Here is an 18,874-nt window from a genome sequence, read left to right as displayed (position 1 = left end):
CTCCGAACACGAGTACGTTCTTCTGAGGATGAGAGTGTGGAGAATGCATAAAACAATACATTTGAGAAGCACCCCCTACTGTATTACCTCACGCTTCACCTCCCCAGTCACTGAACCTTCTTCCAAGATATACACAAAGCAAACATTTTACTCCAAAATTATCAGCTAAATATGTGAACTGTAATAATCTAGCTAGCCAGCTAGTTAAATAGGCAATAATGACCTCAAACTAGTGTTATGTAAGGTAGATGTACATTTATCATGGGTAGCTACCCAGTTATCCCTATTGACTTACTTTGGACTTACCCATTCACTGAACCGTCTTCCAGCCAGGACAACAATGTCACTAGAGACGAAACAAGATCCTGTAAGCTATCGCACTCTGTATATCGCGCCGTAACGTACAATTTACCTTATTGTAGCGCCCAAAAAACGTAATACTTCCAGGTCAACTGTAATATTGGTCTCGTGTGGCTCAGTTGGTAGAGCATGGTGTTTGCAACGCCAGGGTTGTGGGTTCGATTCCCACGGGGGACCAGTATGGGAAAAAAAAAATGAATATGAAATGTATGCATTCACTACTGTAAGTCGCTCTGGATAAGAGCGTCTGCTAAATGACTAAAATATAATATGAATACCATTGTAAAGCACAATTTCTCCCCTTTCCAGTAAAATCAATGATGAGACCTTCATGCTGCCTGTCTCTGCATGATTAAAGAAGGCAATGAACTCCGTCAGGCCTTTTTTTAAATGACAGGTGGGGAAGCAAAACCTACTGCGTGATAGGGATAATGTGTCATTACATACGTATTTGAAGGTTTGTGTCGAATTTGAATCTGGTTTTTAGGGCGGCGCTAAAGTAATCTTCAGAAGTAAACAGCGGCTGTCGCGGCTTTTGAGAGTCATGATGGCTTGTAGTGATAACGCAAAAAATGAATGCATTCAGTTTTACAATTGACTAGGTATCCCCCCTTACCCTGTCCCTGTCCCTTTCTTATTTTTAATCTGCGAGAGAAGCGCTACACCTGGTGGAGAGAGGTTGTACGATACAGAATGAGTTGCATTATGTGTGCTGTACGTTACGTCATGACACGTCACAATTTAACATACAGTGTCGGAGGGGTCCGTTTTTTCAACTTTTCTGCAATACTATCGGGCCATATACAATGTCAATCAACGCTTGAATAGAAACATAGTTCACACCCCAGACTTTGACACAGTCGCTACAGTCCCATTAGTTTTCATTGCAGGGTTAGTCAACAGTATACACAAGGCAACCGTTTTACTTCATAACTATCAGCTAGGTATATGTGAATCGTAATAATGTAGCCAACCAGATAGTTTAACATGCAAAAATGACCTAAAACTAATATTATGCAAGATAGATTCAATTCTTCGTGGGTAGCTAGCTAACAATTCTTTGTGGCTATCTTGCTAGCTAACAGTATTAGTAGATAGCCAGTTAGCCCTATTGACTTATTATGGGCTTGTGATCTACTGTACGCATGCAGGTAAACATACCAAAATTAACACAGCATGTATTTATTAATTAATATTGTAGTCAGGCAACATATGAGATATGAATTGACAACATTTAATTTCGATGTCAGGGTGTATTTTCTCTCGGTTCAGCTCAAATAATAGCCACCATTGATTTCAAGAAATGTAGCAAAATTTTTACGTGATTACGTCATATTTCTTTACATAATTTCTGCTTCAAAATATGTACAAACGAAGTACGGATTAGAGAAGTGTCCTTTGTGCTCCATTTTGCATACTTTGATCTGGACTCCAACCCTCCCATACTCCAATTTGTGAGCTCGGAGCAAGGTAGTATGCATTTTGAGAAACACCCATGGTTTCCATGTGTTTGATGCCATTCCATTGCTCCGTTCCAGCCATTATTATGGGCCGTCCTCCCCTCAGCAGCCTCCACTTCCTTCGTCTTCTGGACTGAAATTAGATAAAACATATTTGGTGAAATATTAATTGAATCATAGATAAAGTCAGTATCTTCCTTGTAATTAATGTTACGAAGCACATCTTATCCCTTGACTGTGACGAGTAATTTCAGGGTTGGCCATTTCCAGACGAAAGGTTGAAATACAATGAAACATGATGGTCACAATTGATATGCTTACTAATGAACGCCTACATAGCCAGTTGGTAATTAGCTAGCTACATTGCATGGACCGAAATGGAACTATGAAGATGTGATTTGTAATCATATTGACAGATTCTGAATAGCGAGTTCACCTTGTGCAAAGTAGCTAACTCACTAACTACCTTGGCTAGCTAGCTAGCTCAGTTAGGTAGTTAGCTAGCTTCCTCTGTGATCTTTCTACAATGAGTCATCAAAATATGACTCTTTCCTGAAACATAGTACAATTAACATTAGATGACAAGTGAGATAGATAGATAGATAGATAGATAGATAGATAGATAGATAGATAGATAGATAGATAGATAGATAGATAGATAGATAGATAGATAGATAGATAGATAGATAGATAGATAGATAGATAGATAGATAGATAGATAGATAGATAGATAGATAGATAGATAGATAGATAGATTTCAAGCAGAGCTAACGTTAGCCAAGTTTTGAGTTTAGCTTACAAGCTGAGTGCATTACGGTCCTTCAAATTATGATAAGCAAAATAATACTACTGTACTGTCATATCGGTTTTAATGTCACGACTTCTGCCGAAGTCGATGCGTCTCCTTGTCCGGGCGGTGCTCGGCGGTCGACGTCACCGGTCATCTAGCCATCATTGATCCATTTTTCATTCTCCATTGGTTTTGTCTTGTCTTCCTACACACCTGGTTCCAATCCCATTCATTACATGTTGTGTATTTAACCCTCTGTTTCCCCTCATGTCCTTGTCAGAGATTGTTTGTTTGTTATCCTCATGTATTATGTATTGGTGCGCAACGGGTTCTTGTACCCACTTTTATTTATTATGTACTTTGGTTTTGGAGTTTTGTTAAACGTTATTAAACTACTCCATTTATACCAAGTTCGATTCTCCTGCGCCTGACTTCCCTGCCACCTACACACACGCCATTACATTTATACACACATAATAACATTGTTTCTGTTATAATTTATTTAGGCGATATTTTAAGAATATTGGACACTGTCAGATGGATCTTACATGCAGAGGTACCTGCAGTGTTTTCCTATTGCTTTCATGCTAATTTAAACCAGTCAATGCATTTTGGAGCAACGCTGCTTTATATGGTGGGATTTATATGGTGGGGTTCAGTCTGTGTGTGTGTTTGTGTGTGTGTGTGTGTGTGTGTGTGTGTGTGTGTGTGTGTGTGTGTGTGTGTGTGTGTGTGTGTGTGTGTGTGTGTGTGTGTGTGTGTGTGTGTGTGTGTGTGTGTGTGTGTATTGTCTCCACTTTAACCTCTCCTGGAAAATGGCTGCAGATGAAGGCATTACGGTCCTTCAATTCCCGAATAAGCTGCTATCCACTCCGTCCGATCACCCTGGTCTTTCCACAACTTTCATCCAACTTTTTTTGTGGATATTTTGCTGTCAGTCTGCTGTTGAAAGCATATCCCTAGTATGCAAGGGTAGCAAATACTTTCGCTTTAGGGTAGCAAATATTTTCGCATTAGGTTTACTTGATTTGTGTTTGTGTCCTCAGAGAGATAAATGGTCACGCCTCTTACGTATTGCATCCCTCTCAGAGCGCGCAGGCCAGATTTGCCAGCAAATCGAACCCAGTGATATTTCAGCTGCTGCTACAGGTGCAACACTGGGGTCTGAAGTTATCTAATCTTCATAAACTTAAACACTCTCTGATCCTTGCCACTTTATTATGACCATTTAGAGTTATTTTAATGAAAAATTCTTACATATTGTACTTTTAAATTCCTTCAATGTTCTAAACCAAATAACCACCTGCCATATGTTTATAATGCTGGTGTAGTCTATACTCTTCACTTTCACTGTTTCACTTCAGCTGCCTGCCTGCCTACCTGGTCTCCGGTCTGTCTGACAGAAGACAGAGAGAGGGAGACTTCCACCCTGCTAACTCAGACCTGTAGGCCTGTAGACCCAGCTCACTACTCACTGGACCCTGTCATTACCCATTTTAATGCTTTCAGCGTCTCTCTCCTTCTCTCTCTCTTCCTCTCTCTCTTCCTTCTCTTTTTCTAGTTTCCCTCAAACCCTCTGTTGTCATGGCAAGTGTATTATGGTTAGCAAAATAATACTACTGTACTGTCAAATCGGTTTGTTTCTAATGTTATAATTTATTAGCCGTTATTTTAAGAAAATTGGACAAACTGTGAGATGGATCTTACACGCAGAGTTCCCTGCTGTCTTTGCCTATTGCCTATTCATGCAGATGTAAACCAGTCCTGTAATCTTACATGTCAATGCATTTTAGAGCTACGCTGCTTTATATAGTGGGATTCAGTCTGGCTGTGTGTGTGTGTGTGTGTGTGTGTGTGTGTGTGTGTGTGTGTGTGTGTGTGTGTGTGTGTGTGTGTGTGTGTGTGTGTGTGTGTGTGTGTGTGTGTGTGTGTGTGTGTGTGTGTGTGTGTGTGTGTGTCCATTCTCTTCCCTCTCCTGGCTGCAGATGAAGGGACTATGCCACAGGATGAAATGAAGTTGGCTTGGGCCTATGTGCCATAAACACACACACACACACACACACACACACACGTACACGCCATATAAAAGCAATCACTTCAGCATAACAAATTAACAAGCAGAGTGATCTTGTCAGGCGATGGAAAACTTCAGACACAGTCTGTCTGTTGTCTGTGTGACTGTGTAACTGTGTGCGTGCGTGTGACTGTGTGTGAAATGAAAACATCAGAGGTTTATTCATTGAGAACACAGAGTGACTCCATCAGAGAAGGCCCAACACACACACACACACACACACACACACGCGCGCACGCACACAGACACACACACACACACTCACACATGGTTCTATAGTTTTCATGGCACCTACAGTAGTGGCAGCCTAGGCAGAGAGCTCATGTAAATTCTGTATATACAGTACCAGTCAAAGGTTTGGACACACCTACTCATTCCAGGGTTTTTCTTTATTTGTACTATTTTATACATTGTATAATAATAGTGAAGATGTCAAAACTATGAAATAACGCATATGGAATCATGTAGTAACCCAAAAAGTGTTAAACAAATCAAAATATATTTTATATTTGAGATTCTTCAAAGTAGCCACCCTTTGACTTGATGACAGCTTTGCACACTCTTGCCAGTTTGGGCTAGGCCCCTAAGTTCCAGTGAAGGGAAATGTTAATTCTACAGCATACAATGACATTCTAGACGATTCTGTGCTCCCAACAGTTGGGGAAGGTCCTTTCCTGTTTCAGCCTGACAATGCCCCCGTGCACAAAGCGAGGTCCATAAAGAAATGGTTTGTTGAGATCGGTGTGGATGAATTTGACTGTCCTGCACAGAGCCCCGACCTCAACCCCATCGAACATCTTTGGGATGAATTGGAAAGCTGACTGCGAGCCAGGCCTAATCACCCAACATCAGTGCCCGACCTCAATAATACTCTTGTGACAAAATGAAAACAGGTATAAATACACAGGGGATAATGGGGAAGATGGGCGACACCTGGAGGGGGGTGGAGACAATCACAGGTGAAACAGATCAGGGTGTGACAGAATATCCCTTTGAGCATGGTGCAGTTATTAATTACACTTTGGATTGGTGTATCAATATGCCCAGTCACTACAAAGATACAGGCGCCCTTCCTAACTCAGTTGCCAGAAAGGAAGGGAACTGCTCTGGGATTTCATCATGAGGCCAATGGTGTTTTAAAACAGTTACAGAGTTGAATGGCTATGATAGGATATAACTGAGGATAGATCAACAACATTGTAGTTACTTCATAATACCAACATAAATGACAGAAAAGAGGACTGTACCGAATACAAATCCTGTATCCTGTTTGCAATAACGCACTAAATTAACACTTCACAGTATTTGGCAAAGAAATTCATTTTTGTCCTGAATACAAAGCGTTATGTTTGGGGCAAATCCAACACAACACATCACTGAGTACCATTCTTCATATTTTCAAGCATGGTGGTGGCTGCATCATGGTATGGGTATGCTTGTCATTGGCAAGGACTAGGACGTTTTTTAGGATAAAAAGAAACTGAATAGAGCTAAGCACAGGCAAAATCCTAGAGGAGAACCTGGTTCAGTCTGCTTTCCACCAGACACTGGGAGACAAATTTAGCTTTTAGCAGGACACTTATCTAAAACACACGGCCAATATACCCTGGAGTTGCTTACCAAGATGACATTGAAGGTTTCTGAGTGGCCTAGTTGCAGTTCTAAATTAAATTGACTTGAAAATCAATGGCAGGACTTGACAATGGCTACCTGGCAATGATCAACAACCAACTTCACAGAGTTTTTTGAATAATGGACAGATATTGTACAATCCAGGTGTGCAAAGCTCTTAGAGACTTACCCAGAAAGACTCACAGCTGTAATCGCTGCTAAAGTGGTTCTATCATGTATTGACTCAGGGGGTTAAATACTTATCTAATCAAGATATATTGATGTTATAATTTTCATCCACTTTAACATTACAGAGTATTTTGTGTAGATCGTTGACCAAAAAAGTTGCAATTAAATCCATTTTATTCCCACTTTTGTAACACAGCAAACTGTGGAAAAAGTCAAGGGGTATGAATGCTTTCTGAAGGCACAGTGTGTGTTTTTTTTAACTTAACTTAGTTTAATTTGTAACCTTTATTTAACTACAGTAGGAACAAACTCTTATTTACATTGACAGCCTACCGGGGAACAGTGGCAGAACAGATTTATTTTTGATTTACCTTGTCAGCTCAGGGATTTGATCCAGCAACCTTTCGGTTACTGGCCCAACACTCTAACCACTAGGCTACCTGCTGCCCCTGTAGGTCACTCTGGATTAGGGTTGGGTGGTATCCAGATTTTCATATCGTCATAGTCCTTCTCTCAGCCCGAGATTTACGTTATTACCAGCTTAGTACACAAGGGGGCACCAAAAAAAAAAATGCAAAAAGCCCATTGGGCGTCTATTTTCAGCATCAGAGTAATTTTGTGCTTCAGTTGCACTTTTCCACTCGGATGAGAATTCACAAATGGGCATTCTATCACTAGATAGTGCTCTGACTGATGTGTAGCTGCTTTTCTGTGGTACTTTCTCGGTCAGTGAAGCCAGCCTACTTTTCTTCGGTAAAATGCGAGATTAACTTTAAACAAAACATTAATAAATGTAGCTGGCTACATTCTTTCTATGATAAACGTTGATGGCAATGCACAGTTTTTGCAAAAAAAAATGTGTTCATTATAAAGTCATTTACTTATGTGGCTGCCAGCCAAATAGCGTTGCACTTCTGTTGTCATCTGATTAAAATGAAGCTGATTTCTGCCAAATGTGTGGCACTATTTTCTGTGAAGAAAAACTATAGTTGCACGTCCCTGATCACGCTATTGAAGCAAAAAACATTGTTGACATATAAAACGCTACCCCTGTCAATACACAGATGGACTCCTGCTTTCTCCCATTGTGCTATTTACAAACAAACATGTGACTGCCTCAACTGTTCTGGGGAACTACTGTAAGCTTCATAATGTAAAATAATGTGACAGGTGAAATTAAGAAAGCGATCTGCTTTATCTCCTAACTTATTGCATAAGTTGAGTGCAGATAGTACACATCCAGCTTCTTCACCTGCGGGATCGTCGGAGACCAGTCACTCGCACAGCTGATGAAACTGTGAGTTTGCACAACTGAAGAATTTCTGCACATAATTTCATAAACCGTCTCAGGGAAGCTCATCTATGTGGTTGTTGTTCTCACAAGTGTCTTGACCTGACTGCAGTTTGGCGTTGTAACCGACTGGCATGCTGGAGAAGTGTGTTCTTCACGGATGAATCATGGTTTCAACTGTTTTCTGATGTCAACGTTGTGAACAGAGTGCCCCATAGTGGTGGTGGGGATATGGTATGGGCAGGCATAAGCTACAGACAACAAACACAATTGCATTTTATTGATTGCTATTTGAATGCACAGATACTGTGACGATATCCTGAGGCCATTGTCATGCCATTCATCCGCTGCCATCACCTCATGTTTCAGCATGATAATGCACGGCCCCATGTCGCAAGGATCTTCCATGGTCTGCATGCTCACCAGAGCAAGTTCGGGATGCTCTGGATAGATGTGTACGACATGTTCCAGTTCCCGCCAATATCCAGCAACTTCGCAAAACCATTAAAGAGGAGTGGGACAACATTCCACGGGCAACAATCAACAGCCTGATCAACTGTATGCGAAGGAGATGTGTTGTGGTGCATGAAGCAAATGGTGGTCACAGCAGATACTGACTGGTTTTCTGATCCACGCACCTACCATTTTTTAAGGCATCTGTGACCCACAGATGCATATCTATATTCCCAGTCATGTGAAATCCATAGATTAGGGCCTAATTTATTTTTTAAAATTGACTGGTTTTCTTATCTAAACTGTAACTCAGTAAAATAATTAAAATTGTTGCGTGTTGCGTTGATATTTTTGTTCAGTGTATTTAAAAAGTAGCTACAAATATTAAAATGTATTGATAAACTTCAAAGAAATAGTTTCAACGGTATTGGCAGTATTGAAAAACCATCCCGTGGCTATTTCCAAATACCCTGGTATAGGGTATATACGGTATACCGCCCAAGTCTACTCTGGATAAGAGTGTCTGCTATATGACAAAAACGTAAAAATGTAAATTGTACTCTGTGGGAATAGTACAGTATTAATAAGTCTATAATACCATTGACACAGCTAGCTCTGGTTTTGTCAGACTTTAATTGATGACATTTTTATGAAGTTAAATCTGTCAAGATGGCACAAGTGGAGAGTTTGTTTTTGGCTCAAACGCCAAGTGGAGGTGCTTTCTATCTACCGATCAAATCTGTCCTATCATGTTGTTGTATCACTAGGATGGATGTTTGCTAACCACAAAGCTGGCTGTTACAGTACTGTTCCTCCGACCATAACAAAACAGGAATGTTTCCACATACATTTTGGCTCTCATTGCCTTGTTTTATTCTGCATTTAGTTTTCATTTGTTAAAGGGATTGTAAAAAAAATAAACGTTTAATATAATTCCAATTAATCATGTCATAGCATGAGTTCTTTCTGTTATTTGAGTTTGTTTCCTTTCCGGCTTTGTGGCTTCACAGAAACCTATGGGATTATTAGCCAGCATTTGACCACTGCCACCGGTCCACATTGTGATACTATAATGACATAATAGAATATTATGATGTATTCCTGAAATGGCTACTGCGGTTCTTTAGTGGAGTAGTCTTGCAGCTCTGTGGTCGAGGCCATTTAAAAGTATTTAGTAGGGAGAGAGTGTGTGTGTGTCTGTGTCCCCGTGCGTGTGTCGTTGTGTTTGTGTGTGTGTGTGTGTGTGTGTGCTTGTCCTCAGTACCATACCACAAGTATAGTTTTTTCTTCATTTATTACCTCGATTAGAAGACATGTGTGTTTCATGCTGGGTAGAGAACTCTTGAACTCCAGGTAAAGCAGATTCCCACATGTTGAAGCTCTGCTTCTTCTTACTCATGTCGCTGCGCCCCATTTAGTCTCATGCTGCATACTACAATTACAGCCCTAATGAAATTATGGGTTGGAGGTTGTTGACTTGGGCCAGTAGACCAGCATTGGATGCTACAACAAAGGGATACATGTACATGTTCATTTTCTATCTGACCTTCTTATGACCGTTGACACTGTGAACTTTAATCCCAACACTAGTCATCTGAGTGGCTCGAGGTAGAGGAATACTGGACCATTAGAATATGCAGTATGCCCCACTTTCCCACACAGACACTCATAATACATGTACACACACAGACAGATGCCATATCTTAATTTGACCTAGTTTCTCACAGCAGAAAAATAATCCTGCAGGAACAGGAAATGTGAAATATTATGTGGATTATAATTAATGGTCATTTTTTTGTAGGGGTTGATAAATGTTTTGTTAGGGCAAATCAAGTCTGAAATTACAAATTACAAACTTAAGAAGCCTTTTTAAACCTTGATTACGCTTCAAGTTTGCATATCCTGCTGTGCAGGAAAATTCATGCAACAACAGGATGATCAAGTTTAGATGCGGCATCTGTACAGTACTCAACAGCTTTTACATCTCACAATACCCACTCAGGAAACAGGGGAAGGAGGGGTGCACCTCTAGCTCTTGACAGTTTGTGTATACAGTCAAATGAAATGAGTGTTTCTAGTCATGTATTAACTTTTTTTCTAGTCATGTATTAACTTTCCCTTTTGGTTTTTGAAGTGTTAAAAAGTGATCGGAGTTCAATGGAGCCGTTCCTCTAAGTGGTTTTTACATTAACTTGTGATAAATGGGTTAGCTGAGTGATGTCTTCACCTGGATTTGTGGTGTGTGTGTGTGTTTGCATGTGTGTGTGTGTTTACCTCTTGGCTCCCTGCCACCTGGGGCTGATGTTAACCTGCTAGACATTGTTTAGTGTTGTGTTTGACCTGGATGATCAGTTGTTTCAGCTTGCGGCTCCACTTCATTAAAGATATTGGCAGCCATTCAGTCAGTCAACCAGGAATGCCACCCTCTTCACAGCATGTGTTGAGACATTGATGAAAAGGTTGATCTAAATTATTTATTCAGGGACACTCTTAAAATGCCTTTGGCTATTGTAGAGTACACCGCCATATTCATATTCAGAAAGCTATATTTTCCCAACATTGGGGAATTTGCATGTAAACATAACATAACGCAAACCTCATAGAACTTTTCAGGACAGGGCCCATAGGTGCTCTTTAGAAAGGGAAAAGGCTAGGGATAGATACAGTAGAGCCCGACCGAAATATCGGTTCACCAATATTATTGGCCGATATTGGCCTTTTAACGCTATATCGGTATTGGCCGATAATAAATAGGATGAAAAAAGGGAATCTCATGCTTGTCTGAACACTTGGGGGCATTCTCATGATGTCATTAGCCTTTCGGTTACTGGTCCAACACTTAACCACTAGGCTACCTGCCGCCCCAATTTATGAGAATTCTGTTTGTGAAAAAAATTACACTTTTTAATTTCCCCACTGTAAAACAGAATATTGGAAGATATATCGGTATCGGAAAGTTTTGACCCACAAAAAATCAGAATCGGTATCGGACCCCAAAAAAGATATCGGTTAGGCTCTAAGATACAGGAGGTGCTGGGTCAGTTGTGCCGTAGTGTATGTCCTGTCCTCCGGTTTCCACTGGACACACCACGTCATTTCAACATGAAAATGTGGGTAATATTTGGTTGAGACATTGATCAATGAGATTTCACCCTTTATTCACCCACTCAAAAAGACAGCCAGAAGTTGATGCTTTCAACCATCTAAAAGCGTAACCAAATTCCAATGTTAAAACAATGTCAGATTTGGGGGTTTAGTTGTCATCTGAATGTGTTATCACTGCGCTTTCAACCATTTATAACCAGAACGAAGTTAAAATGGGAATGCAATATTACATATTTTGTATTTATACAACAACTTAATGTGTTATCACTGTGCTTCATCTAATAGCACAACCAAATGACCTGGATTGCAGTTGAGATTACATTAAAAGTACATAGTGCAAGTGATCAATGCTGTTAAAAAGTCTGCATAGGACTTCCGACAATGGCGAAGCTCTAACAACACACGTCTGCGTAGCGTCCTCAAAATTTCAAACAATTTTAAGGCATTTTGACACGGTTTACCTGTTCGTTAATAGTGAGTTGGAAGTTACAATAGATGTTTTATCACCAAAGCAAAAGATGCCCAATATGTCAAAGCCTATATGAAAAATGCCCCTCTCTGACAGCCCTTCTCCGGACTCCGCGGATGCTAGCCCAGAAGAAGCACCAGCATGGTTCAGAATGGAGATGGACAAGGGTATAACAAAATCCAAGAGACACTTTCTGAACGCCTCAGCAAAATGTACTGGTCGATAATCTCCACGAAGACCAGAAAGTTACAAAGGGACGAGTGACAAAGTTAGAAAAAGACCATGCTGACCACCAGGCTGCCATCCTGGACGTCCGCGAGGAAGTGGACCAAAAATACAAGAAGTTGGACATTTCCAAAGGCGCTCGAATTTGAGACTTCAAGGTTTCCCGGATGCCGTGGAGGGAAGAGACGCGATCTCCTTTCTACAGGAATGGATTCCCAAAATTCTGGATCTACCCCCCCCTGCGCACCCACTGGAGATCGAGAGGGCCCGGAGGCGGCTGCCTGGTCAGGTTGCACCCAGGGCATTTGTCATTACATTTCTACGGTACCAGGACACTGTTCGCATCCTCTCTGCTGCTCGAGCAAAGGGAGAGCTCAAGTACGGAGATGCCAGAATCATGATCTTTCCGGATCTTTCTCCCACACTACACAAGAGGAGGATGGCTTTCTCCCCACTGAAGAGACTTCTGCGTCAGGCTAGCTTGGCATACGGCCTTCGCTACCCAGTGACTTTGTGGATCAAAACCAAGAATGGTGAGCGCACATTTGACTCTGTGAAGATGGCTGAAACATGCACAAGGAAAGAACTTCCTGACTTGTTCACGTCTACTACACCCCGAGGAACTGTCTTTTGAACTTGGATACAGTGGATAGTGAACTGTTAGCACATGAGAAAACGACGGAATTACACATATGATCAACTGGCTGACTGGCTGGCTGGCTGGCTGGCTAGATGGCTAGCGTGATAATGACTGGCATGGTAAAGTTGGATCATAGCTAATGTTGGCTGAGTTATTTAGCCAGCTCGCTAAGTTTACAAGGGTGTAGCTATAGCTACTATACATCCACACTATGCCAGGTAGTTACATTTTTGCTGTATACTTTTATTTTACGCAGAGAGGTCCAGTCGGGTTTGGTTAAATAGTTATGTGGCTTTTGACTGGGTTTCAAGCCTAACTATGTTGTTTATATTACTTCAGGGAATTTGAGCTACTATTACGTTTGCTGGCTTGTTTATTGTTAGAGATGTATGCTAGCATTAGTGATACCAAGGCAGGGATAAGCTACTCACTGGCTGGCGTCTGCTAAATGACTTAAATGTAAAAATGTAATTGCCAGCTATCACATAGCTTTACACTTGTGTATGTGCATACATGTGTGTATATATCATTTAAAACAATTATAGTTCCTGAATATTTCCTGAACAAAACCCTCCTGTCTGTAGGAAAGCTAGTAGAGGTCATGAACCCTGACTATACCCATGTCCAATTGGTTCGATTGTTATTGGAGGATTTTCTCTGTGATGTTAGCTCTTCTATGGACCACTTGGCCATGAATAGAATCCCCTCATATCTAGTGCCACTCTCAATGGTGCACGACATATTGACCTCAGCTACTACAACCACGATAAGTCCGTTACAGTCACATTTGGCCTATAGTCTGGGGTCGGCAATCCCAATACATGTTGATATTGATCGTAATGAAATGGGATTTTTAGAGATACTGCTGTAGGTTGAACTGGAGAATATCTATAGATTGAAAACGGTTCTAAATGTAGGATTTTGGCGCGACAGTACCCACGTGAAAATTGCCACTCCCCCAGTCGTAGTTTATCAGGAAAACAAGTGGTGGTGGTAGGGAATCGATGGTTGGTTAACACACCGTTCGCGTCCTCCACTATGACTTACGAACGCCATGACTCAACCACCCAATTGAACCTCCCCAACCAGACTGTTTTTGTTAAGGTACCAGAGGGGGCGATTGTCCACATAGACGACCTCGCTCTATACCAACTTCCCGACGGCAGGATAGACACATAGATTGAACCGCCTGACGCTTTTGCTAAGTGTTTCCTTGAGTTACCACAAGCCATTCAAAACCAAATCCAGTACGAGGGACCAATGACTGTTGATCTTAGCATACTGGATGATGCACTTTTAGTTGACCCGACTCACTACAAGCCAAAAGATTGGTCTGTCTTGGATGGTGCCGGACAGCATCCTGACTGTTGCCATGATTCTTGGTCTTATTTCCCTTGGCGAGTGTACCTACTACGTACACAGGCGCACACGTGCAATGGAGACCGAATGAGGTCTTATACTAGGATCACCTGTGAGACAGAAGCGATCCCGATTTTCAGAAATTTGGCAATAGATCCTGAAACCCCATCAGGGGGTCCATCCACAGCATCCCCAGCCTCCTCTCCCGAATTCGCTAGGTCAGCCCTGTAACGTCCCCAATATAAGCTTTGACCTTCAGGGTGCCATTTTTCCAAGTACCTTAACTACCCACCTTCAAGTAGGATCGCCCTCGATATGACATTAGAGACAATGCCACGATAGAGTCATTTAGCCAAGACCTTGGACATATATAGAACAATGTCCAAATTAGATGATTAAGGTGTGTTAGATATATTTGGTATATCTTTTGTTTATGTAGTCTTGACTATGCAAACCATGTACAGTAGAAGATTACTACACTGCCTCGAAATACAGGGGAGTTTTGTTTTGCACTCTATTGTGAGATCCAATTGTGAGATTTTCACTTTACCTTCTCTGCTTTCTCTCTCTTCCTCCTCACTCTCTCTCGTTCTTTCTCCTCTTTATAACAACATGTTATGTTAACAGTCATCTCTCCTGTGTCGTCTCCCTTAGGCTCGCCTGGCACTGGAGAGAGGTGCTCAGGCTGTCATCTTCGATGTCACCGACGACAACGACGCTGCTCTCGAGGTGAGGAATGGTGGAGACCGTCTGAGAGAGCAGAGGACAATAAAGTAGCATAGCCTGACCTGATGGAGAGAGACAAAATAGTTTTAGTGTTACTGCTTTATCAATGATTCATTTTCTGTCTTCCCCTCCTCTATCCATTGTGTGTCTTCTCCCAACACACACACACGTGTAGCTGCATGAGTCTGACTCCCTGCCGCTTCCGGTGGTGCTGGTGAAGGCTGAGGATGCTGAGGAGCTGATGGGACTGGTTAACAAGAACGAGGAGGCTAGAGTCCGCATCGACATCAAAAAAGAGGACCCAAAATGGGTAAGGAACAGAATACACAAATGCCGAATATCACATATTATTATTATTATTATATAATAAATACATGATATTTGTTTTTATACATGTTTTCTATTTATTATATAGCCATATATTTGTATTGTATTTATTATTATTATTATTATTATTATTATTATTATTATTATATATATATATGTGCATATCAAGAGACACATAATGGAAGTTGTTAGTTACATTCCCTCAAAGGTCTGCTCTAAATGCATGTTTCCCAATCTCTACTATGAAATGGTAATTACATCTCACTCTTTCTCTCTCTTTCCAGCCCCACTATGATGTTGGTATCTTGCTCACTATAGTCCTGGCTATTCTGGCCATCGTTTTGATCTTTGCCTTCCGGTACCGATGCAAGTCCAACAGAACCTGGGTGAGTCAGTCAACAACACATACACTTTTCACAAGTCTCAATACTGAAGCCTTTATCTCTGCAAAATACAGCCATCTTAAATTGGTTTAGGTCTGGGCGGTTGCATAAAACATCTTACTGTTTCCCTTAATGCATCATTTTCCCTTACCTAAGGGAATTGTTTAAGGGTGTTGCAGAGAGCCCCTCAAACCTTTCCTTAGGTAAGGGCATCATTTAAGGGTTTTACAGTAGTTTGAAGGAACATATGGCAGAAAGAGTCTCTGGTGACTATGGAGACGACCTGATTCACTGACTGAACATCTCATCAAACAGATGCATTTATTTTGGGAAATCTCAAAATAGAATTTCTACATTCAAGATAGGTGAAACAAATAGATTCAGAAGATAACCGCGTTTATGTTAGTTACTTTTTTCTCAACTACTACTTTCTATCACATCAAGTGAACCTAGAGTAGCTAGCTAGATAGCTAGACAACAGCTTTGTAGCCATGGATTGTGCACCTTACATACTTTAACTAAGTAGCTAGCTGGTGGATGTTTTCCTTTTGAAACCAGGGCAGAGGAAATCAACATGTTGGATTCACCTCTCCATCTCACCCAAGAATCAAAGTTAAAGAATAGGACTAGAGCCTCCCGAGTGACGCAGCGGTCTAAGACACTGCATTGCACAAATACTGTTTACATTGATATCCATACTGAATGAAGCACTTAAGGGACCGCATGGAACCAACTTTTTCACTTCATTTAAAGGGAAAATTCACCTTAATATGTTTTGTGCAACTGACTTAAAGTTAGGGAAACCTTAAGCAAAAAGATAAGGGGGACATTAACTTAAGATGTTTTATGCAACTCTAACTGTCGACCAAACACAAAAGAAAGTGTCCACTGTATATACAGCTCGAACATACACCAGAAAACCCTCAGAGAGGAACAAAATGTGAACTTTGAAACATCTCAGTCAGTTCTGAAGTCCAGTTCTCTAACCTCCGTCCCACACGGCCTCTTCCTCTATGACCACAGGACTCAGTCCATCAGCAGACCATGCGAGCCATCAGTCGTCTGGAGACGCGAATGTACAGCTCTCAGGGCTGCGGGGGCTCACAGCGCCACCGTGGGGGCTGGGGGTCTAATAGCAGCTCCAACTCCAGCCCCGTCTGTGCCATCTGTCTGGAGGAGTTCCTGGATGGACAGGACCTGAGGATCATCTCGTGTGCTCATGAGTTCCATAAGGAGTGTGTGGACCCCTGGTTGCTGCAGCACCGCACCTGTCCTCTCTGCATGCACAACATCATGGGTAATGACATCGCATGACCACTAGGGGACGCCTACAACAGGCCTTAGAATGGGGGAAGCACAAGACTATTTTACCCACTCTTGAGCACAAGTACATTTTTCCACCAAAAATCCAGTTTTACAAACTGTGTGTGTGTGTGTAGTCTGTTTTACTGTGTGTGTTCCTATGCTCCACAGGTACAGAGCTGTCACGTCAGCCCCAGAGGAGCAGACTGCAGCAGACCCCCGAGCACAGCCAGGGTTTCCTGCACGCCCACCCCTACCCCCACGCCTTCCCCCAGCATCCCATCCCCTTCTCCATGAGGCCTCACTACCCCCGTGGCCCCTCCGGCCCCTACCCCTCCCTGGGCCACTACAGCAGCTCCCCACCCCTGGACCCCCAGACCCTCCGCTTCCTCCCTAGCTGGCCTCTTGGCTCCGGCTGTGGATACATCCACCCTACAGAGGGCCCCGGGAGGCCTCACAAGGCCGGGAGCAGCTGCAGGACGGCAGGTCACCCTCTGGGGTCCCACTACGGCCCCGGGTCCCACCGCTCCTGTCACGCCTACCGCTCTGGCTGCCCCGCCCAGCGCAGCAACTCCAGTTCCAGGCTCCACCACACCCCCTCCTTTGCTCCCCGCGCTTCTGAAGGGGGGGCCCACAGCCGGGGGGGCGAGGGAGGCAGCTGCTCTGGGGGGAGCTACCGGACGGAGCGCAGTGGCTACCTGGCAGACGGGCCGGCCAGTGACTCCAGCTCTGGCCCCTGTCACGGTTCATCCAGTGACTCGGTGCTCAACTGTACCGACGTGTCCCTGCAGGGTGTGTACGGTAGCTGGTCCACGTTCCGCAGCTCCTTGAGCAGTGACTATGATCCGTTTGTGTACTATGGACCGGGTTTGGGACGGACAGGCCGCAGGGACAGCATGGAGGCAGGGGCCCAGAGACCAAGGTCCCTGGACTCAGTGATGAACAGAGACAGAGGACGAGGGAGCCCTGAGGAGCAGCCGCAGGCTGTGTTTAGCCACGTCCACTACCACCGCCACAGACACCACCACTATGGAGAGGACGGGGAGCGGGAGCACGCCCAGGGACAGGGGCCAGGCAGGGGGTCAGACCAGGAGCAGGGGGCTGCTGTTGCTATTGGCTCTGGTTCTGGTTCTCCCCCGGCTCTGGACAAGGACTTCCCAGTGTGCCCTCTGAAGCACAGCCCCTGTCAGTGCCCTAAGGCAGAACACACAGACAGTAGGGAGGCCCACTGCCACGGGATAGAGGGCCAGGACCATGAGCTTAGCCTCAGCCCCCCGTCAGGCCCCCTGCCTGTCCTGGTAGCACCAGCACCCTTAGTAGCCCCAGTCCCCTGCTGCCACCAGGACCACGGCCATGGAGGCCACCCCCACCGGAGGGCAGACCGGCTCGGCGGCTGCGTCCTCGACGGCCCCTCGGTGCTCTTCCACCAGAGCCTGGAACTGCAGGACGACTGTAGCATCCACATTCACTACGGCCAGGGCCCCAGCTACTGCTGCCCCCCGCCTGACCTGCCTGTGCCTGTGCCTTTCATTCTGGACTCTGGGGGCATGGGGGCCCTAGGGGGCCTAGAGGACTGGCCCTGCTGTGGAGGGCCCCACCATGTAGTGTGGCAGAAGCGGGTGCAGCAGGCCCACTCTGAGCCCCAGTTGCTGGGGCCAGGGCTGAGGGGCCCTATGGACAGACCCCCACCCCCATGCAGCAAGCGCCACCACGGTCACCACAGCCCAGCGCACGACCGCAACACAGACTTTTGTTTATACTGCCAAACATTACACAACAATCAGGGTGGGTGTTCAATCAGTCCTTATATTATAGCTACATGTGATGTGAACAGCTGCTCCCGTATTCTAACTTGAATGTGCTAGTATATTCTATGGCTCTATCTCACTTCGCCTTTACGCGATTCTTTGCGTCTCCTCACCGCCAAATCAGCCGAATTGGAGGGAAGTTTAATTTCATTACATTTTGGGAAAGAAGGCAAGGAGAGAAGATGCGATTAATCGAGGAAAGATATTTTAGAAAGAGGCCCGTTTGTGTTATTCTTCCTGTCATCCTGTGTGTCATGTGAGTGTCTCTCTGTGTGTTAGAGAGGTAAGTAAACCTAATGTCT

The 18,874-nt window shown here is 43.6% G+C and overlaps 1 protein-coding gene across 1 annotated transcript in view; it reads left to right on the top strand.

The window, feature by feature from the left end:
* Window positions 1-18,874, top strand: part of LOC106567400 (E3 ubiquitin-protein ligase RNF43) — a 187,041-nt gene that overhangs the window by 163,153 nt on the left and 5,014 nt on the right. Inside the window, exons 3-7 of the mRNA XM_045693380.2 lie at window positions 14,681-14,755; window positions 14,928-15,062; window positions 15,364-15,465; window positions 16,486-16,759; window positions 16,936-18,549. Coding sequence (XP_045549336.1) covers window positions 14,681-14,755; window positions 14,928-15,062; window positions 15,364-15,465; window positions 16,486-16,759; window positions 16,936-18,549 — 2,200 coding nt within the window. The remainder of the gene's footprint in view (window positions 1-14,680; window positions 14,756-14,927; window positions 15,063-15,363; window positions 15,466-16,485; window positions 16,760-16,935; window positions 18,550-18,874) is intronic.

The sequence above is a fragment of the Salmo salar genome, chromosome 13, assembly GCF_965601325.2.
Source record: "Salmo salar chromosome 13, fSalSal1, whole genome shotgun sequence".
Classification (NCBI taxonomy): domain Eukaryota; kingdom Metazoa; phylum Chordata; class Actinopteri; order Salmoniformes; family Salmonidae; genus Salmo; species Salmo salar.
Note: the sequence above shows the minus strand (reverse complement) of the source record. Positions and strands in the feature narration are given on the sequence as shown.